The following is a 21,143-nucleotide window of genomic DNA, read 5'->3' on the forward strand; positions in this document are numbered from 1 at the left end:
GTAAACTGAGGCTGCTCCTGGTGGGCAGGATGTCCTTGGCCAGCCGACACTCTTTTCTGAATGACCTTGGGGAAGTCTCCTGCCCCCACTCCCGACTCTCAACATGGCCCAGTAGACCGTGAAGTCAGCCAGCAGTTGTCTCCGCGCCAGGGCCTGCGACCTTGGAAAAGGTGGCAGGAAGCCTTGTCCCAGAGAACCTCCTGGGAGGGGGAGGACTCATGGTTCAAGCCTGTAACAAAGTAGCCCACTGTCTTCCTCTGGGTCCTCCAAACACTTCCCATGGCATGAGGATTCTAGGGGATAACCCTGTCACTGACAAGTCTGAGATCAAGAAGCACCCTCCAGAGACAGGCAGTGGAAATGAAGAAAGGATGCGGGCTGGTCTTCCCTCACTCACTTCCCACTCACTGGATAACATCACAAGCATCCCCAAGCCCAGTTTTACTGTCTCATAAACGGGGCAAGACCTGCCCAGCCTTCCTTCCAGGGTTGTTGGTAGTGCCCACAATTTGAAGTGCCCTGGTAGTGCCCCCAAAGACAGCTTCCACTGGGCCCACCTGCTCTTGGCCCCCTGCAGTGCAGCCCAAGGCCCTTACCCAATCCCATCACAGATGTACACATACCCACCTGAACTTCTCCCCCCACTACACACACATGATTCCACAGTACATTCACCTGTGTCACATGGACCCATCTGCTATTGAATCCACTGGCAGGGCTTCTGTGTTGCACAACTTGGGTCCATGGGCACATGTGTGCAGAATCACACCCTGCTCCACAGAACATACACTGAGACTCAGACCCATGCACGCAGAGAGGTCAGAGAAGAATCCTTGTGTACGCCCATGTACTCGAGTGCCCCTGGACACAAGTACATGCTGATGAACACACAGATCTCACCCAGGCCCGGCTCAGCCCCAGAGCTATTTTGGGCCAGGCCCAAGGCCAACAGGGTCAGAGGCTGCCAGCTCCCAACAGGCCCCAGCACTGTGTCACAGGCCTCAGCTACCCAGCCCCCACCCCAGCCTAGGCTGAGTCCAAGATGCACTGGATCTCAGCCTGGCTCTGTGACAAGGGGGATCCTCCCTTCCTACCCGCTGCTTCCCTAGAGCTGAACTTTGAAATCTGGGGTTTCAGACTCCAGAAGAGAATGTCCACAGGGTCCCCTGGCCACTGCCAAATGACTCTGCCCACAGCTTCCAACCCAGAGGCCCTAGAGTCTGGACTGGATCCCTACAGGAAACCCACAGGAGCTATAAATAATACACAAGGGACAAACAGGCTCTGCAGGCCAGCATTCATGCCACCATGTATGGGGGACACCATCTTTCAGGGAAGCCAGGCTGGAGAGCTTAGGGCTCCAGAGCTCTGTTTCCCCAGACCTGATGGGCCCAGCTGAGAGTGGAGCGCAGGAGTATGTGTGGCCCCTCAGAAGAAGTAGAAACAGTACTGAACAGTGAGCAGAGCCCACTGGATTACAGGCTGAAAACTGAGTTTGAGGCCCCAGTTCCTGAGTGGCCTTAGGTGGGACACAACTTCTTCCCTGGGCTTGTAAAAACTCACAAGAAAGAGAGGAGAGGTGTAAAAAGGTGGAAAAGGCTTTAACTTTCAGGATGTTCCTCTCACCATGGTGTTTAACCTTGGAGACTTGGAAACACACAAGTATTCGAGAATAGGGAATTGATTGAATAAAGTATAGCCGAGGATTTTTGTTTGGTTTGGGGTTTTACTTTTTTGCCTGCACCACATGGCATGTGGGATCTAAGTTCCTTGACTAGAGATTGAACCTGTGCACCCTGCAGTGGAAGCACACCACTAGAGGGAATTCCCTCTAGACAGGTTTTATACAGTGTAATTTCAGACTGCCTTTAACAACGATAGCAATAATGATCATGACTTGCATTTACTGAAGGTTTGTAATGTGCGGGTGCCACAATACTGTAGTTATACCCATTTAACAGATGAACGATTGACGCTTAGAGAGATTCACTAACCCATCGAGGGCTCACAGCTGTCAATAGGACTATGACCCAGAAGTCTTCATTTTAAGCTTTAATAACTTCAGAAGTTATAAAATATAAAGCTCAAACTTATAAAAACCAATTTGAAAGTTTCATCACTTAAATCTTCTTTAAGCTGATTTTATCATGAACTTTGGATAACTAATTTTTGGTCAAGTTTTGTCATCTTCAGAGGCAAAAAAGGAACTTCAAATAAACTTTCAAATGGGGTCTCTTGTAAGTTTATACTTTATACTTCTGAGGTTATTAAAGCTTAAAACTACACTGAACCTTTGGGTCCACGTTGTTATTTTAAGTCCGTTTGACTCCAAAGCCTGCATGGCAGTACTGACACTGTGTTTAGGGAAGGTGGAGATCTAGGATGTTGTACTGGGAACAACCTCTGGGGAAAAGGTATATTGATAAATGGCATACAGTGAGATTTCAGCTGTGTTCAACAGCCTGAGGAGAGGTAGAGCCCACTTGGACCAGTGGCCATCTCAGGGACACACATGATTGTATTCCCTTTCAGATTTCTTCATTGGGCTTTTCCTACTTTCTGGATGGAAAGAAGCAATGACACCCTTCCCTCCTGGGCTGAGCCATCCCATCAAGGCAAGCCAGATTGTACTCATTACTCCCACAATTGTTAGATCATATGATCCTCCCATCAGCCCTATGATGAGAGCTTTGCCCTCTCCAGTCCTTAGATGAGGACATCGAAGCAGAGAGGAGTAATAGTTTACCCAAGGCCACTGTTAGGCTCACTAACCTCAGCCCAATCCAATCAAGGCCTCTCTGACCTCATGTCCCAAGGGGAACCTCCCTAGCTGGTCAAAATGATGGGCAGAGAGCTACAGCAAGGGGTTTGGGCTTCGGTGAAGTTCCTGTTTGCTTGATCAGGGCAAAACCTGGGGCGGATGAGGTGACCCAGCCTACTCAGTCCCCAGGCTTTGCCAGCCACTGTCAAGGGTCTTCTCGACGGACCCCTTGGGACAGCCATCATGGTTCACTGCTGGCTTTCCCAATTTCCTGCCTGCCCTGCATGTCCCAGCCCTGGTGCCGTAGGTATCTGCAGCTGGCCCTCCCCTCTCTGCTGCAGCCTGCCTTGGTCCTTGCCCATCTACATGGCACCACCAGGCAGGAGCCATAAAAGGCTCTGGATCTACAGGGTTCCCCGTTCTAACAGCAGGCCCGAGGCCCAAAGCACCACAACCTGCACAGGTCTCCACTGGTGTCCTTGGGGATGAGGAATGCAGGGGTCTAACACCCGGCTGCTTCTCTAGCGCTCAGCAGGGAGATTAATAACACCACAAAAGAAGGAAAGAGAGAAGGGGGATGGACCAGAGGAATCTCCCTGTCACAGGCCTCCCCACTTCTCTTCCAAAGTCCTCCCCAGGTCTCCACAGCTCCTCCAATCCTCCTTAAATCCCTGGGCTGTCAAGGCTCACTCTGAGGTCAGGAGCAGAGTGCAGTGTGGGCCAGGTTCAGTGTGAGGTCAGGGTCATGGCTCAGACTGGAGTGGGAGTCAGAGCTCAGGCTGGGGCAGATGCTGGGGATCAGTCAGAAACAGAACATGGTCTTCCAGCCCTTTCAGGGGGAGCCCACCCTGTCCTGTGAGGGCACAGATGCTGGCTCCTTCAGGAACCTTCTATCACACCCGCAGCTGGCTGCTCTAACCATATAATCCCCTGTTCCTCCTCCCCCTCCCCCTTGCTCTGGTGTCCAGGGTGACCAGAGCTGCCTCTGGGCAGGAAGCCAGCCCAGAAAGCCCAGGACATCCCTGAGCGCCTGTCGCCATAGCAACCTTCCTGCCAAGCCATCCACCCCCCACCCCACCTGGGTCCAGTACGGTTTTTCAAATTCAGAACGTCAGAATGGGAAGGGCTTCCTAGATCGGCAGATTCCAGCCCCTCCCTTTGTCCCAAATGAATAAACTGAGGCCTGAGTGCGTAAGGGAAGGGGGGAACCTGTTGTCCAAGGACCTGACCCCAAACTGTCCCCCCTCCCACCCACTCCCGCCCCATGTCGGTCTTGGTCGGATTAGGGGAATGGGGAGTCTAGAGTGTGATCTCCGGAGGGGGGCGGGCCCTCCACTCGGAGTGATGCAGGGGCGGGCAGCCCAGGAACCGGACACCGACGATGAATAAATGATGCTCACTCACAGCCTGCCTGCGACCAGATCGCCAGCGCCGAGCGCCGGCTGCCCAAGGGGCAGTCACCCGGCCAAGGCAGCCTGGCTGGCGTCCCTCGGCTCCCCCGACCTGCGACCTGCGGCGGAGCAGCGCGGCGCGCGCGAAGATGGCGGGGCCGCGGGGAGGCGCGAGGCTCCTCTGGGCGCTGAGCGGCGCCGCCCTGGGGGTTTGCCTCGCAGGGGTCGCCGGGCAGCTGGTGGAGGTGAGGTGGGCCGGCGCGGAGGGGTTCGGGGTGGCTGTCACCGTCCAGGCAGAGCCAGGCGGTGCCTTTCTGACTGGAAGCAGCTTTTTCCCTTTCTTTGGCCCTAGGAGACCTGACTTAATGGGGAGACACAGTCCATCCCAAGCGCTTCCAGGATGCAGGGAGACTCAGCCCCAGTCTTAGGGTTCTTGCTCTGATGGGCGGGCACAGCCCCCGATCTCAGGAACATTATTCTGATGGGGGAGACTCACCCTGAACTTAGGGCTCCCCAATCTGATTGGAGATACAGCCTGGCATCAGCGAGTGTCTGATGGGGGACACTCAGTCCCTGCACTCCACTTTGGTGTCCAGAGGTGGGCAGGTGGGGGACGGAGGCAGGAGGACGAGGACAGCCTTCGCAGAGCAGCCATGTGCTGAGTTTGACTCCACACCAAAGGGAGGGGCAGGCAGGGCAGGGCCCAGGGACTCGGGGTCTTACTTGGTCCCGGTGATAACTGGGAGCTAGCAAAGGTGTCTGAGCAGAGAATCAGGATGAGTCCTGGACTGGAAGGAGAATAAATTAGAAGAGGGCCCATACTCGGGAGAACTGGAAGGAGCTGCTGAGATAGTCCAGGACGAAGTGAAAAGGATGGCTGAGGGGCTGGCCGGAAAGGGAAGGGTGGGAGCCATCTGCAGCCCCCTTGGCTGGCCTCTCTGTACCCCATTCCTGCTGAGCCGGGAAGGGGAGCTGCTGAGGCTGACCAGACCCAGGATTCGAGAGCAGCAAGCCGGAGGGAGAAGGCCAGAGGTAGGGCCAGGGAAGAGTGGGGTAGGAGCCTGTGTAGACAGGGGCAGAGTGGAGACAGCAGAAGTGCACGAGACAGTCAAGCACCCCGGAGACCCCTCAAGAGGCAGGTGCTGGGCAACAGGATGGGAGAGGGGGGACAGGGCCTTATCTCTGGGGTCTGAGGGGACACCCCTGAACTGGTGGGTCTGAGGCACGTGGGGACAGAGCCCTGCGCCCCCATGCTGGTCTGTGCCTGCTGCTGACCAGGGGGTGTGATCAGAAGGCTGGGCTGGAGTCAGATGTCAGCTCTGGTGTCTCTGTAAGGGGAGTCGCGCTGGCTTGAGCCCCATAGAGTGCACTTAGGCCCCCACCAGCTGTCCTGAGGCCTCAGGTGGAGAAACTGACCTGGTCTGGGTGTAGGAGAAGCCCGACAGAGGGGGTTGACTCAGGTCTGAGTCAAGGACTATTCCCTCAGTCCCCAGGAAAACGTCTTCTCCCAGTTCATCAAGGGAAATTGCATTTTGAGTCCCTCTGCCTACCATCTGCCTACAGCCTGAACAAGGGCCTGGCTGAGCCCAGGCGATCCAAGAAGTACCAGAAAGATGAGAGGGGCTGGGGTCCATGGTACTATTCACCCTACCCACAGGCATCACCCTTCAATCAGCCTGTGAAATTCTGATGGAGGCCAGGCCCCCAAGCTTCAGAGTTCAGACTCCCAGTAGTGCCCACCAAAAACAGATGCCCCACTATTACCTGTTTCCCCCTACCCAAGACCCTATCAGGGTGTCTTGAACAAAGCTGGAATAAGAAAGTGTCAGAAGTGAGCTCCTGGCTGCCCAGGCTCTGAGTCTGAGATCTTTACCATGGCCGCCAGAATCTCCCAGTCTTACAACCAGCTGGGCCAACACACTGAGTGACAGAACCATGTGACCCTGCCACTGCCCAGACCTGGGCCCTGACTACAGATGTGTGCCTGACCACATGCATGTGTACTCTGGTCGCATGTGCCCTGCACTCACAGCGCCCCGCCCCAAGCCCACACACACGTGTCTGACCCCGCAGATGGGTCCAGGCCCTGGGATGATGCTGAGGAAAGGTGTCTACTTGTCCATATTACCACTCAGGTTGTGTAGGAAGCCTTTCAGAGACCCCTGGGACCATTCCACTCAAGTTACAGATGGAGAAACTGAGGACTAAAGAAAATAAGGCTCCTACCCCAGTTCACCTTGGTTAAGAGAAGAAAGCCGGGAATCATGCACCAGTCCTGGGCACGTAGACCTTCTTGGTTACCTGGGACAGGCTGTTGGTCCTCTCCAAGTGTCCCCAGTACAGGCTGAAGGGTGGCGTCCATAAGGTGCAGAGGTACCTGGCTTTTGGTAGGTGCTCCATCCAGGCTTACGGACCAGGGGAAAGGCCGGACAGACGGTTGAGCTATGGGTTGCCTTTCCTTTCCAGAGAGCTGGAAGAGACTCCTCTTGTCTGTCCTTATTTGGGGCTAATCGAGGGGCAAGGCATTGCACTGATGCCCCAGGGGGGTCCCCTCTCCCTCCAAGTACCCCTCCATACCCCTCAGCCAAGCTCGGTGACAGAGATAGGGTCATATCCCTTTCAGCCCCACAGGTCAGGAACAGGTCTCACTGCTACCCTCCTGAGAAGGGCCGTGTCCCTGACCTGGGGGCGCTGAGAGGGATATGACCCTGTCTCCTTCCTCAGAACCCCAGGACAGGGAAGTGTGGCACTGGGAAGGTGGGAAGAGGCGCCCAGTGCTCATGATCGCTCCGGCGGTGCTTACAGATTTTGGCCTCCAGGTGTCGCTACTGCATTTCAGACAAATTACCTAGTCCCTCTTTCTGGTGAGGATTCTGGCCTAGCTTTCTGGTCAGAGAAGGTGACTCAGGTAGGACAGGCAACTGCTGAGGCCACCTGGTGGGGATCCTGGTCAAGTAAGAGGGTCATGAAGCCCTGACTGCAGTTCTACACCCTGTCCCACACTGGGGGGACATGAGAAAAAAATACCATGGGGCAGTACAGGCCTTGTCTCTGGCCTTGGTCCTGAGACCCCATCTGCCTGTGTGGGGCCCAGGCCTGGAGCAGGAGGAGAGAAAGGGCCTTGAAGCTCACTGAAACAAACCATCCACATTTGCCCCTTGGGTTCGGTTTCCCCAAGCATTAACCACCCTCACACTCCCCAGTTCCCAGCTCCATGGTTCTAGGTTCTCTGCCCTCTTCTCTGACTCTAAGGCCAGAACTTCCCACGGTCTAAGGCATTGGTTATGAATGTCTAAGACCCTTGATCCTGGGAGATTCTGAAATGCTCGGACTTCGTGAGTCCTCGCTGAGACCTGGGCTTCTCTCAGCCCAGTCCCAGCCCCTGGCTTCTGCCTGGCTCACTCTGCTCTCTCCCGACCCACAGCCCAGCACAGCCCCACCCAAGCCCAAGCCGCCCCCGCTGACCAAGGAGACGGTGGTGTTCTGGGACATGCGTCTGTGGCACGTGGTGGGCATCTTCTCGCTTTTCGTGTTGTCCATCAGTAAGTAGCGGCTGCCCCCCTTGACTACCCCCTGCTGCTGCCATACCACAGTGGGAGCATAGCACCCCGTTACCCCCCAGCACCACCCCCCAGGGGCTCAGAGCAGCAATTCCGGGCAGTGCAAGCAGGCCTGGCGCCCACAGGAGGCCCTCTGTGGTTTCTGGCACCTCCTGATCCACACAAAGTCCCTGTGGAGGGCTGACAGGCTGGTGGTGACCTGAAGTATTCTGCCCGATGGGGGATGCAGCCACATGGCAATTATGGTAATTACAGGGGACTCCACTGAACCAGGACGAAGACGTGTCATTTTTCCCTATCGCTGGCCTCCTCATGCTTTTCCTGCAGCTTGGCCAGCTTAAAACACCCACACCCAGGGGCCCCAACAAGGCCACCCTTGGCTGCAGCTCAGCACCGGGGCTCCCCAGACGCCCAGCAGATGCAAACCTAGCATTGTCAAATACCATTTCCTTGGAATGGCTCACACCCACCTCAGTGAAAAACAGGAGACCCCTCCCTTCCTCTCTTGGATCTGGGAGTTGCTTGATGCGAAGTTGCAACAGAAGCCAGTTTGGGATGCTCCTTTCAGTTGTCCTTCCAGAGTTGGGGTCTGGAGTTGAGAAAGGGGGGCTGAGAAATGCCAACTTGGATGGGAGAGGCCACCAGGGCACAGATTCCCATGGGCCAAAGGCGGGGGGCGGGGGGCGCAGGCAATAAAGGGAAAGAACATACTCCCCCAGTAAAGGCTTCATGGAGGAGGGGTCTTCTAAGCTGTAGATGGGTAGGATGGATGGAGGTTTGTGTCAGGCAGCTAGCAAGGCATTCCGGAGAGAGGTACAGCGGGGGCAGACGTGGGAGAAACGGCCTCCACACAGGTCTCAGATAACCCCTCTAAGACGTTTACTGAGTGCACCCGGCGACAGGGGCATTTAAGTTCTAGGAGGAGCTATCCTGGGATGAGGTCCCTGGGGGCAGGGCTGACCACAGGGGCCCATCCAGACGTAGGGGCTCCAGGGGAGACAAGGACATCGATTTGCATGTGCTTCTCCTGGCACCAGAAGTGCCCTTCCACCCCACCCCCCACCCCACTCTCTGCACAGCTAGGGTGGGAGAGCTTCCCTGGTGGTTCAGATGGTAAAGAATCTGCCTGCAGTGTGGGAGACCCGGGTTCGATTCCTGGGTTGGGAAGATCCCTGGAGAAGGGAACAGCTACCCACTCCAGTATTCTGGCCTGGAGAATTCCATGGACAGAGGAGCCTGGCAGGCTACAGTCCATGGGGTCGCAAAGAGTCGGACATGACTGAGCGACTTTCACAGAGTGGGAGGAGGAGGTGAGCAAAAGGCTGCCTTCTGTTCCTAACCAAGGCTGGTGAGCAGTCAGGCTTCTGAGTGGAGGCCCCACAGACAGACAGGTGTGGCCGCAGCCCCAGCCAGGTGTTCAGAGAGGGGAACAACCCCCCAGTACCAAGAAACAGGTTTCTGCCTGCAGGGGCCACAGGAGCAGTCCAGGGTGCAGGTCCAAAGAGCAGCTCTGGGGCATCCCGAGGAGCCGGGTCGAGGGCACCATGGGGCCTCAAGACACACAGTGGTTTCTCCCAGGCTCTGTTTGGCCCAAGACGGTGGAAGTGCCTAGAGGCACATAGGAAAGCTGCAGTGTCAGTCCCAAAGAGGCCCTTGGACCTCAACTCCACAAGCTGACTTCTATTCCTAACCCTATTTCCTGGAAAAAGGTAAGGGATAGTCCCAAAGACCTCTGAGCAATAGGTCAGCACTTGTTACCTTCTATGCAGGACTCTAGGAGTTGGGGATCCAGTCTCCTGAGGAGGAAACATTTTTCCCACTTCCCTGTCTGCTTGGGCCTCGGTGGTACAGCTGTTAGTGGAGCATCACCCCCAGAACCTTGTGGAGAGGATGGAGTTGGATGGGGCTGCCTCTTTGGTTCCCCGCCAGCCTGGGGACTCCTATCCCCAGCCTCTTCCTGGGCTTGGAACTCTGTCCAAGAAACTGTTTTTCTCCTTTGAAGAGAAGCAAGCAGGCCAGGCTGGGTGGGACAGGTCCGGAGTGAGGGCGGCACCTCCATCCTGCTCTGACTGCCAATAGCTGTGGCTGTGCTGCCTTTAAGGTCCAGGCCTCCCAGGGACTGGGACCAGCCTTTGCTGAGAGCCCGGGCATGGTCCTGAGAAGGTACCTGATGGGGTAACTGGAAGAGGTGGTTCAAGCCAACAGGGTGCGGGTGGGGGACCAACCCTGGACCTCTGGCATTCAGGGGCCTGGAGGCGACCAGAGCCCAGCTCTTTGGGTAAGAAAAGCCTACTGTCTTCCCAGGTCCACCCTGGGCAGCAGTGCACAGTCAGGTCTACTATTAGGGCCCTCACACGCCTGTCCCCCACCATGTGTTCCTGGACGCTATTGACACCCTGTCCATTCATTCAGGAGTCCTGTCCTGAGTCCCAAAAGCTTTGAAACCATCTCATTCACTTTTTCTTTCATTCTGTGAGTCTGGGGAAGACTCAATGAGGCCATAATACTGGCTGATGAGGTTGCACAAGATGACCCCAAAGGGTGCTCCTTCCCAGACCACATAGGTCTGATCTATCTTCCCCAAAAAGAGGCCTGGCTTGTCCTGCCTGGCCCTCCTGCCTCTAGGAGTCTGCCAGGAAGTTATGTCTGGTCATCTGATTTATAATAGGAAGCAGCTCTGTCCCCTCCCCCTGAGGCTGGGGCCAAGGTGGTCAGACTGTGGGGGCCTTAAAAAAATAAACTCTGTCCAGCCGAGTCCTGGCAGCCCTGCCCGGCCCCGACAGGCCAGCTCCATGCCTTGGCCCAGCTTGCGTGGGCCCAGCTTGTGCCCTGAGCCAGAAAGCCACTCCTGGAATAACTCTGTCTGAGGTGAACGCCCCAGGACAAGGTCTGTGCCCTCCTGCAGGCTCTCACAGCAAGGAGGAGCCCCGGCTTGTCCTCAGGGAGGCTGAGGAAGATGCAGCCTGTCCTCTGGGGTGTGAAGTGCTCTCAAGAGCCTGGGGAGGGAAACCGAGGATGAACCAGGAGCCCAGAGGCCTGGGTTTCAAGTACAGGACACCCTCCAGGACCTCTCAGCCTGGCCAGAAAGACCCGCCCCCACCCTGAGCCAGGACCACCGACATAATATACCAGACCAGTGAAAACTGAAAACATGAGATCCCTGTCCAAAGATTATTAAGAATTTCAAGAAAGTGACAGCAGAATATCAGACCAAGTACAAGGCCTTTCTGAGGGCAGGCCTACCACCTAAAGCCAGCCCGGCTAGAAGATATTTGGGAAATCTCAGAGCCCACAGGGGTTTTGTCAAAATGTGGAACCCCCTGAAGAGAGACTCTTGGCTGAGACCCACATAGATAGATGGAGACAGGCCTGGAATTTGGGTGCCATTCCTGGGGTGTCTGAGCTCTGGCCCTTGCCAAGCCTGCTCTGTCCTCCCTGTAGTTATCACTCTTTGCTGTGTCTTCAACTGTCGCGTGCCACGGACCCGGAAGGAGATTGAAGCCCGGTATCTGCAGCGAAAGGCAGCCAAGATGTACACAGACAAACTGGAGACTGTGCCACCCCTCAACGAGCTCACAGAAATCCCTGGAGGTGAGCAGGCCTGGCCCCCAGTCCCGCCAACCCCCAAGCCTGCCAAGCTGGCCATTTCCTTGATCCTTCCACTCAGAGTGCCCTGTTCCTCCCCTCCACCTGGTTCAGGGAGGGCACTCATCCCTGTTTCTGGAGACCAGAGCAAAGAAATGGGTCAGGGTGAGGCAGGAAAAACAAGAAGCTGTTTTGCAGGTAGGAGTGGTTTGGAAGGAAAAAGGAATGAAGGGTTGGACTGGGAGGCTCTGGTGTGGGTTTTGGGACACTGTTTCACTCCTGTTGAACCCTTTTCCTTCTATTCCACAGAGGATAAGAAGAAGAAGAAGAAGGACAGTGTGGATACAGTGGCCATCAAGGTAGAGGAGGATGAGAAGAATGAGGCCAAGAAGAAGAAAGGAGAGAAATGAGGAGAGCTTTCTGGAGGTGGCGGCTGGGGCTGGCCAGCCCTAGGGCTCATGGTCCTGCCAGAGTCCAGACATCTTCAACTCCAAGCTCACACATGGACCCCAGAGGTTGCAGAGAACCCTCTCCCTGCAGAGAGGGAGTTGCAGGGGCCCAGGACCCTGTCCTAGAGCCTGTAGGAGCAGGGACAAAACTGTACCAGATGTGCCACCTCCTGGCCTGGACGCCAACTCCTTTCACCCCGTCCACGTGGCCGCTCAGCAGAGGTGGTCTGTAGACCCTTGTCCCTCTGTAGATCCAAAGTGGCCTCTACCCACCCAGACATGCCTCTGTCTCCTCTTCTGCCAGGAACAGCTGTGGCTAAGGGGTGATGGGATGTGGGTTTTCTTCTGGTAGGGGATGGCCGGCCTGGATGGGACAATGTGAGGCCACACTCTCCCACCCACAAGGAGGGAGAGGGTCACTGGAGGAAGCAGGGGCAGCAGGAGGCTCTCGGACTTGACTGGATAGCAGCCCTGCTGGTGAGGGGCTGCCCCAAGCCTGGCATGGGTTCTGGCCCAGAGCAGTGATCAGAGAAGGACCAGAGGCAGAATCCCCAGCCCAGCAGATACCAAGCTCCAGGCAGTGGATGCACTTGTCTTACCTACTGTGATGTAGCTGAGGCTGCTGGAGGGCCTAGCATGAGGCCCAAGGGCTCAGGACTTGGGGCTCCAGGAGTGCAAAAGGCTGAGGCCAGTGGACCAGAGAGAGAAGAGAAGACAGCTGGCACCTGGGACCCGACTTGGGAATCCAGGGAATATTTGAGAAGCCAGTGGGGACTTGAGGCTGTCCTGGGGCCCTTTCTAGGCTTAGCTGTGGTGGCAGGGCCTCAGGAGACCACCACAGGGGCAGTTAGGGATGGAGGCAGCAGCCCGCCTTGCACTTCCTGAATATAACAGCACAGCTTCCTCTTCTGCTGTCAACCACGATGCCTGAAACAGGACTACTGACCAGACGGTGAAGGCTCAAACCTGACCTGCAGACTGGGCCCCTGGGGAGGGGACATGCAGAGTCGGGTATCTAGATGCAGCAAACATCACCTGAGGAACTCAGACCTGGACCTGGAGACTTAGGAGATACTGGAGGTTTCCGAGCCGGGAGGTGGGGAGCTGGCTGGCAAAGCTCACACTGCCTCTGCAGCCTGCAGAGATTTATAAATAAAGCTGAGTGCCTTCTCATACCCGAGCAACCTGAGATGACCGCTCAGGTACCCCATCCCTGGAGCATTTAGGTAGAGGGCGATGCAGTGATCAGTGATAGGCGGTGAAGGCCAGGCTGTCATTCCCTTTCCTGACTTTTCTCCCGTTCTGAATTCTGATGAGCTGAAGGAAGAGGTGGTGGGCTGAGAGGCAGAGGGTCAGCGGTGGCCAGTGGGGCTCAGCCCTGAGGCATGGCACCAGGACCAAGAAGGAAGCTGCCTGCTCTGTGCTTGCCTCTGCTCCACTTCCTGGTGTCAATAGATGGGTGCCTGAGACACAGAGGAGTCAAGCCTGGATCTAAATCATTATTACACGAGGGGAGGGAACCAGGCTGACATGGGGGAAGGAGCACCAGCTCTTAGGGCCACGGCGGGGGCGGGGCAGAGATTACAGAAGGCCCTGCTCTGGAAGCTGAGTACTCACTGCACCACCAAGTGGGAACCCTGGCTCTGCCCTGGGGTCCAGCCTGTGGGCCTCTCATACATACGGTTTTGGCAAAGGCCGTTCTACCAATACAAGCCAGAGCCCTCTGTTGGCTGGGCAGCAGTGGCCCAGGGGAGCAGGGGCCACTATGAGTCAGAGAAGCAGCTGGTAAGGCCTGGGGTACGTCCAGGCCCGGGCCATATCTCCCCCACCAGCTGCCTCCCTTGACCTCTGACCTGGGTCTCCACTAGCCATTTAAGGACAGGCATATCTGCTGATCGTGGGGATAATGTCTGATCCCAGTGGGCATCTGCCCCAAGTCCAGGCAGTGGACAGGGTTGGAAGGTCAAAGTTTACTACAGTTCTTCAGGGCGATGACAGAGTATGTTCCAGCCACAGGCCAGAAGATGGGCCAAAGTCAAGGAGAACACACTCACCTCCGCGGTCCAGAGCTGCACCCTTAGGCCCAGCCTCAAATTGGGTCCTGGCAGCCCCAGCATCAGCCTGGGCAGTACATTCTAAGCCCTAAATCATCTGACCCCAGTATCATCCCCACACATTCCCTCCACCTTCTGCAGGAGCCACCCTGAGCCTTTGGATGAGCTGAGGCTCTGCCCTTGGCAATATCAACTGCCTGGAGCTACCTATCCACCCCTGTTCTCTCATCTCCCACTGCAGCAGGCCCAGGAAGGAGGAGACACGGGGAAGAGAACCATTTAATTGAACATCCAGTCTCTGCCCTGCCTGTGAGGGCTGAGAACTGCACCTGCAGCATTCTAGACAAGAGGGTGAGGAGGGGCCCGGGCAAGGGAGGGCACACCCAAGGACAGCACGAGTGTCAGAGGGCAGCAAGGAAGCTGAGGAGCACTAGGAGTGCCAGGAGCAGGGCCTGGGATGGGGCTGGCAGAGTCTGCCTGTTAATGCGGTCCCAGATCCACTGTTGGTAGGAGGAGATGTGGACGTAGATAGGTGGAGCCTCGTTCTTCTTGCAGCCTGGGCCCCAGCTCACCACTCCCACCAGGTGCCATATATTCTGCACAGGACAGGCCAAGGGCTCAGCACTTATCTCCTGTGGGGAGGGGTGGGGAACAAAAGGGAGGCCACATGTGGTCCAAAGGAGACTTGATCCAGCTCAGGAACAAGCAGGGTGCCCTCACCAAACCTTCTGCACAGTCTCCAAGTGTCTCATAGCTGAGAGGTAACTTCAAAGTCCTGACCCAGGAGACCTTCCTTAAAAGACTCCACCTTTCCTCTCTCTCCATCCTCCATCTCTTGAATATCCACCTTCCATCTTCCCACCCTTCCCATCCTCCTCCCTCATCTCCAGCCTCCATCCCCACTCCCCATCTCTCCCTCCCCAGCTCTCACCTCATTCCCCGCAATCTCTATTCCCTTTCAAATCTCCCCTCCTTCCTCTTCCTTCTCACGCACCCATGCTCGTCCCTGGCCCCTCTCTCCTCCCCACATGTCCTGCCTCTGCTGTGCCCCTCACCCCAGTTCTGGCCAGGTGCCCTTGGAGGCGAATGAGAAAGGGCGAGAGATGCTCACGTAGCAGAATTTTTGCCTGTCGACGTCCTTTGCACAAATCATCTGGGAGTTGATGATCTGAATCAGAGAGGGGATTTTGAAGAAGCTGTGGTAGAGGCTGTCACACTCTGTGCTGTTCAGGATGGTGACTTCCTTCTCCTGGATGGTTCGAAATTGGGGCCATTCACCTGTGGGACAGGGGCCCCCATTTAGGCTTGGCTGCTTAGCTCCCGCCCGCAGCCACTGGCCTCATGTCCATCCTCCCTTTGTTCCTTGCCACTCCTCTAGCCTTGGCTCCTTGCCACACAGCAGCCCTGGGGATCTCTCCAGGGTTAGCCCACCTACCACTCCAGCTGACGCTTCCCAAAGGCTACTTGATACAGAGATCCTGGAGCAGTTTACCCAGGATTTGGCCTTGGTGGACCTGATCTCACGTCTGGCAGAGTCCAATCCATAAAGTCCATTCTGATCTCAGCATCTTGGCTTTTGCATTCTGTCTATCCCCAAAGCCTACCAAGTCTATCTGAGGTCCGAATCCTGCCTTTTATTCAAGCTTTCCCCAAAGGCCTCTTCCTCCTCTGAGCTTCCCCAGACTCGCCTCTGTGGTCCCAGGCACTCCTCACTCCCCTCCCCACTCTCATAAGTGTGTGTCTGTCCATAAGTCTGAGCTTCCAGGGGACAGGTGGCTTCCAACCATTCCCAACTATTCACCAGACAGACCACGGCAGGGATGACACAAAGCCACCCTACCCGGGCTGGAGCTCCTGGGCGCTTTCAGGCATGCTGACTCCGTGAGACCACAGGGAAGAACACTTCTCTTGTGGGAAAGGGACAGGGGATCCATGAAGAGGACGGACATTCCTGGGCCCTTGGATGGCCCTGGGACAGCACTCCTGCTCGCTGGGCTCCTAAACTGGGATGATAAGGGATTGAGGGCCAGTGCTGGGGTAGCGGGGGAGACAGGAGGGAACCCTCGGTGACTCCCAGCTTCCGGGTGCAGACTGCCCTTAGCCAGACACATGGATCTTCTGGGGAGCCTGTTACAGACATAGACCCCTTCTCCTCTCACCTTGCCTGTTCTGCTTCAAAACATGGATACCCTGGATTGTGTGCAGACAGCAAGATATTACTCTGTGCCCACTATGCCTTCAAGGAAGGCCAGTTTACATACCCTGACCTGGGCCTGAGGGTTTCAAGGGCAATCTGGGTCCCCTAGATACATTCACTGCTGAAAGCCTCAAAGGGGAAAAGAGATACGAGCCTGACAGGAGTGGGGCGGTGGGCTCCCTGGGAAGGTGTCTCAGAAATTCCTGTCCATGGCAGACCCTGGCCTGCACCCAGGTTCTCTCCCACACATTCCGCCCTGCTGAGAGTGGGCAGGCGCCGACTCACCATCAGCCCTGGGTGCTCCCCAGCCCGCCACGGTGCAGAGGGAGTAGTCCTTCAGTGAGTAGTCCAGGCCAGGCAGGCAGATGGGCCAGACGTACTTGTTGTACTGCAGGGGCCGCTCAAGGTTGAGGAGCGCGATGTCGTTGGCCCGGCCAACCCAGGACCAGTACCGACGGGCTCGGTAACGGCTGTGCACGACGACCTCTTCCGCCAGCGTGTCGACGGTGGTCTTCGTTACCCGGTCAATCCATGGACTCCCCACCCGCACTGAAAAGGTAACGTCGCTCCTAGAGGAAGGACAGGGGGAGTCCTCCATTAGTCCCAGGAGCCCCACACCAGCCTGCACCCCCCGAAACTCCGCCGCACTGTTATACTCTGAGCAAATCCAGGCAAGCCACCCACCTGCTTCGAGTCCCCAAGCCCACTGCTCAGGGCAGATGTGAATGGGGCCCTGAGCACACACACACTGTGGGGTCAGTCCTGACAACAACCTTCAGTTTATGCAGAGGGAAACTGAGACTCAAGCAACCGACTCAAGGCTACACAGCTAGCAAGTGGTAGAGCTCAACTCTAGACTCTGTCCAGTGACCCATGCTGGATCCCAGAAGTGACAGAGATCTTGTGCAATCATCCAACCCTCCGTCTAGCTTTCTTCCTCAGTGTGTCCCTTAGGCGTGGAAATCACTTCTCCTCTGGCCAGCCCTCACGGCCAGATGGGACCCTCGGGTCGCCCCCTGGCTCCAGAACACAGGCACGCCTGCTCTCTTGTCTCCACACTGACCAGACTGTGAGCAGCTATGCTCTTGTCTGTCTTCCCCAGCAACCTGAGAGTAGTGCTGCAGCCCTCTTCTGCTACCAGTGCCCAGGCCAGGAAAGTGAAAGTGAAGCTGCTCAGTCGTGTCCGACTCTTTGCAACCCCATGGACTGTAGCCTACCAGGCTCCTCTGTCCATGGGATTTTCCAGGTAAGAATACTGGAGTGGGTTGTCATTTCCTTCTCCAGGGGATCTTCCCAACCCAGGGATAGAACCTGGGTCTCCCGCATTGTAGGCAGACGCTTTACCGTCTGAGCTACCAGAGGGCCTGGCTTCAAAGACTGTCAAGGCTACTGGTTAAATGAAGGAAGGAATAAGTGAAACAAAGAGTATGGAACAGAAGAATTAGAATCTTCTTTCTGTGCACAGGAGGAAGGAGGCGTAGACAGTGGTTTGCAAGTCTTCATTTCCTATCTATGGAATGACTGCACAGGACTAGGGGATCAGATAAGGGGAGCAAGCCTCCAGTTCCTAGGAAGGAATCTACAAGACTCAGCTCTACCCTGCTAGGAGCTGGAGTGAGGCTGGGATTATGGGATTCTGCCACTGATGGGCCAGCTGGCAGAATGACTGAGGCCCCGGTGGCTCCACATGACTTTCCACCCGTCTGTCTAGGCCCCGACTCACTGGGTCAAGCAGTGGGCCGCAGTCAGCACCCACTCGGAGGCAATGAGGGTTCCTGCACAAATGTGTGTGCCATTGGCCCGCACACTGACCATCCATGGCCACCGCCGAGCCATGGACTCCGGATCCCTGAGGGTGGGGTCACGCTCATAGGAGAATCCACAGGCTGAGGAGGAAAGCGAAAGGAGTTGATAAGAGTGGATCCTTCCCGCTACATCTCACAGCACCTCTCCCTTTTCCCTCTCCTCAGCCTGATCTCCCACCACTCCAGCTGGCCTGCACCTATCCAATGATTCTCCTTCTTCATCAGTCATCAAATAATGGTGTTGTTCACTTGAGGATTGGGACCTCCAGCCTTAGAAGAGCCTCAGCACCCCCAAGGCATCCCTCTCTGGTCCCACAGGTCAGGCCCCAGGGCTGACCAGTCTGGACATCACTGGCTCCTTTGTCCTGGTCAAGCAGGCCTCTGCTCTGGCTAGGCTAGGCCCTTCACAAATTCATCTGTGTTTCCATCTGATTCCCCTACTCCAGCCAAGAAAACCCTTCCTTCCTTCTCTAGGACCCTACTCCTATGATTCAGTGAGAGAAAGGCAGATGACCTAAGAGAAAAATGAGCACTGTGCATGAATGCACACACATCTGAGGATGAAATCCCAACAGCAAATGAACACAGCTCTTCAGCCCCATTAGTCCTCAGGGGAGCGTGGATTTAAATCACAGTGAAGTTCTGCTCACCACCACCTGCCAGGCAAAACTAGACGTCCCTGATGCTAGGAGTTGGTGAAGATCACAGCCCCAGACTGCTCACTCACTGCTCAAGGGAAGGTCAACGGGTGCAGCCACTTTGGAAAAGATTTTACGGAAAAATTATTTCAACTGAAGAGGCACGTATCTAACACCACAGCAGACCCACTCCTAGGTGTTCCAAATGGACTAGTAGATTGTGAGATCAATGTGAGTAGGCCATCACCAGCAGCTGTAAAGGCTAACACAAGAGAAGGACGGCAGCAGGCATCGCAGAGTGCTGCGGGGTCCTCGGCGTGAGACTGCCTGCGACAGTGAAATTCTGAGCAATGAGTTCCAGGATGAGGAGTATTCCTTATGTGGGTCTTCCGTCAACCGGCTTGGAAGGCACTGCTAGAGAACACTTACGGGTGTGCCCCCAAACACACAAGGGAAGGCTCCCTGAAAGTTGTGCTGGAGACCCCCAGAGGCCTTGGCTGGGATCTTGGATCAGGGCCTGGGCCCGAAGGAGAGACGCCGTCCCCACTGGCCATTCAGGAAGGCAGGATGTAGAGCACACCCTAGGGTCCCCCGACCTTCCTTGCCTCCTACCTCAACAGCACGGGAGGTCCCACTGATCGGTGCTCAGTAAGCACTAGTGAAAGGAAGGGCTCCTCTCACTCTCCCTGCCCCTTCTTCTCTGTCCCTTAAGGTCCTCAAGGCTGCTTGGGCACCTCCTCCCACACGGAGGCCACAGTACTCACGGGGAACGAACTCGCTGTCGGGGGTTTTAGAAGGAGCGTACTGCGCAGTACTGAGCGGCTGGCTACCGCCAGTGACCTGCCGGGGTAAGCGACGTCTGCCCGAGGGACAGGTGGCGCTGGGGGCACATAGGGCATCCAGGCCGTCGGGGACATCTGTGGACAGTGCCCCCAGCGCGTCGCCAGCGCCCAAGCAACCTGTGGAAGGAGACACAGAATCAGAAGTGGCGGCCAGATCTGAGGGGGTGGGGGGAGGGGTGGGGGCGGGCCTCACCCAGGGGCAGCAGCAGCAGCAGGAGGCCGGCGGAGGCAAGGGCCAGGGCCAGGGTAGACGTCCCAGGGAGTGAGGGGCCGCGCCTGCCGGCCGGCGGCTCACACCGAAGCTCCATCTGCATCTGCGGGGAACAGCGACTGCGCCGCGGCGCTCTTCTCGCTACAGCGCTCCCGGGACCCGCCCCACGAAGGCGCCCCCAATTGGCGGCCGGTGACGGCTTTCTGTGGTGTGGTGGGCGCCGGCATCCGCGGTGTCGCGGGCGCCCCCCAGTGGCCCCCTGCCATGGTGCTTCTGGTGTCCCTGTCGCCCTCTGGCTTGCGGCAGGTGGCTCAGGACTGCCTGGCTTCTGGCCACGCCTCTGCCCTCCTGGGAGCACGTCGCTCCCAGGCGGTCTGGCCAAGCAGTTTCCTAGAGTCCCTTAACCTCACCTCGGCCGGTTTCTGCACCTCCTTCTCTGGCAGCCCACTTCTATCCCTACCCGGTGAGATGAAGGCCCCACCCCTGGGGCTGGCATCCGGGATTTCCAAGCAGTCGCATCTGCCCTCCAGTCTGGTAACTACAATGGGGCCTTGCCCCAGGGTACTGAAATTAAGCAGATTGAAATGTTTTCAATAACGATTTTTCAAGAGTGCATAGTTTTAAGCATTGTTCCCCAGCCCCCACCCTCGACCTCCATTCAGCAAATGCCCTTCCCTTACAGATCCATCCGCTTAGAAAGATGGCACAGGTGAGGTTTCCACCGACAGTGAAAGAGTGATGGTAACCAGGGGCTCTTCTTGGTGCGCTGGAAGTCGCGGAACATTCTGATGACTCAGGGACAGATGGATAATACAGTTAAAGGTAGTCTGGGGAAATCCTATGAGAAGTTCTGGTTCAAAGCTGTTGGGAAATTCTAGCCCAATAAAAGGTGAAAGTTAAATCAGCTTAGAACAATTTAACTTTTGCCAGGGCCTGCTCTCTTGGGACAGACAATAGGGCTGGCCATTCAGTACTCCAGTCTCCAGCAAACCACACCTACTATGCCCCGGAGCCCGAGGGCAAGGATAGCTGGCCACTGTGAACCTGAGGCCCACCAGGCCTGATGGGCTCCCATGCTACCTCCCACAGAGGTGGTAGGGCTCCGCACTCTCAGTCTGGCTAGCTTGGGCCTGTTCTTCCTCTTCAGAGTAAAACAGATGTCACTAAGGCAGCTCAGGAGCTTAGGGTGCAGTCACCCCCCACAGTCACCTAAGCAGGCGCTCTGCCTTGCCCCTCCCTGCCCCCCATCATCACTCATTTCTGCCCGGGAGGGAGGAGAAACTGGTCAAGCTCTGTAGACTCTTAGGGTGATATGAGGGCTTGGGAGAGGCCCACAGCTTCTGGAACTGAGTCCATGAGTGCAGGTCTGGTCATTTTGAGTTTCCCGGGAAGAAGACAACCCTCATGGTAAGGAACTGACGGGAAACTGTTGGTGAGAGACCCAGGGGACAGCCTGGGCACCTGGGGATTGCTGGAGTGCTGGGATTACTAAGCAGGGAGTGGGGAATCTCAGAGTCCAGCTTCATATTGGTAGAAGAGGACGCTGTAGCCCAGAGAGGGGAACAGGATGAGTACAAGTACAAGGAAGGCTATCAGGGAGGCTCCCTTTGAGAAGACAGCCAGGCCTCTTGGGGGTGCGGAGGCTCTGGC

The 21,143-nt window shown here is 56.4% G+C and overlaps 2 protein-coding genes across 4 annotated transcripts; one reads left to right on the top strand and one right to left on the bottom strand.

The window, feature by feature from the left end:
• Positions 1 to 3,844: 3,844 nt before the first annotated feature.
• TMIE (transmembrane inner ear) lies at positions 3,845 to 12,967 on the top strand. The gene is made up of 4 exons (XM_020915962.2): positions 3,845 to 4,397; positions 7,577 to 7,694; positions 11,154 to 11,303; positions 11,607 to 12,967. The coding sequence occupies exons 1-4, from the start codon at positions 4,302 to 4,304 to the stop codon at positions 11,705 to 11,707; spliced, it is 465 nt and encodes a 154-aa protein (XP_020771621.1). The 5' UTR covers positions 3,845 to 4,301; the 3' UTR covers positions 11,708 to 12,967.
• A 1,094-nt stretch (positions 12,968 to 14,061) lies between these two features.
• On the bottom strand, positions 14,062 to 21,086 carry PRSS50 (serine protease 50). Of its 3 annotated transcripts, none has more exons than XM_070463425.1 (8): positions 20,174 to 21,086; positions 19,904 to 20,057; positions 19,476 to 19,612; positions 19,205 to 19,399; positions 17,721 to 17,883; positions 16,283 to 16,566; positions 14,912 to 15,078; positions 14,062 to 14,432 (listed from the first exon to the last, which is right to left on the bottom strand). In XM_070463425.1, the coding sequence occupies exons 2-8, from the start codon at positions 19,987 to 19,989 to the stop codon at positions 14,202 to 14,204; spliced, it is 1,263 nt and encodes a 420-aa protein (XP_070319526.1). In that variant the 5' UTR covers positions 19,990 to 20,057; positions 20,174 to 21,086; the 3' UTR covers positions 14,062 to 14,201. The 3 variants fall into 3 exon arrangements, with proteins under 3 accessions (XP_070319526.1, XP_070319527.1, XP_070319528.1); XM_070463427.1 differs by having other exon boundaries at positions 14,345 to 14,432; positions 14,856 to 15,078; XM_070463426.1 differs by lacking the exon at positions 20,174 to 21,086 and having other exon boundaries at positions 19,954 to 20,037.
• Between the last annotated feature and the right edge of the window lie 57 nt (positions 21,087 to 21,143).

Source organism: Odocoileus virginianus, unplaced genomic scaffold, assembly GCF_023699985.2.
Source record: "Odocoileus virginianus isolate 20LAN1187 ecotype Illinois unplaced genomic scaffold, Ovbor_1.2 Unplaced_Contig_2, whole genome shotgun sequence".
NCBI lineage: Eukaryota > Metazoa > Chordata > Mammalia > Artiodactyla > Cervidae > Odocoileus > Odocoileus virginianus.

Coding starts and splice junctions, on each gene's coding strand:
- TMIE (XM_020915962.2), top strand. CDS start 4,302: ATGGCGGGGCCGCGGGGAGGCGCGAGGCTCCTCTGGGCGCTGAGCGGC. Junction 7,695..11,153: donor GCTTTTCGTGTTGTCCATCA/GTAAGTAGCGGC, acceptor TCCTCCCTGTAG/TTATCACTCTTTGCTGTGTC. Junction 11,304..11,606: donor GCTCACAGAAATCCCTGGAG/GTGAGCAGGCCT, acceptor TCTATTCCACAG/AGGATAAGAAGAAGAAGAAG.
- PRSS50 (XM_070463425.1), bottom strand. CDS start 19,989: ATGCCAGCCCCAGGGGTGGGGCCTTCATCTCACCGGGTAGGGATAGAA. Junction 17,884..19,204: donor CGACAGCGAGTTCGTTCCCC/GTGAGTACTGTG, acceptor TTTCCTCCTCAG/CCTGTGGATTCTCCTATGAG. Junction 14,433..14,911: donor ACAGGCAAAAATTCTGCTAC/GTGAGCATCTCT, acceptor CCCTCCCCACAG/GAGATAAGTGCTGAGCCCTT.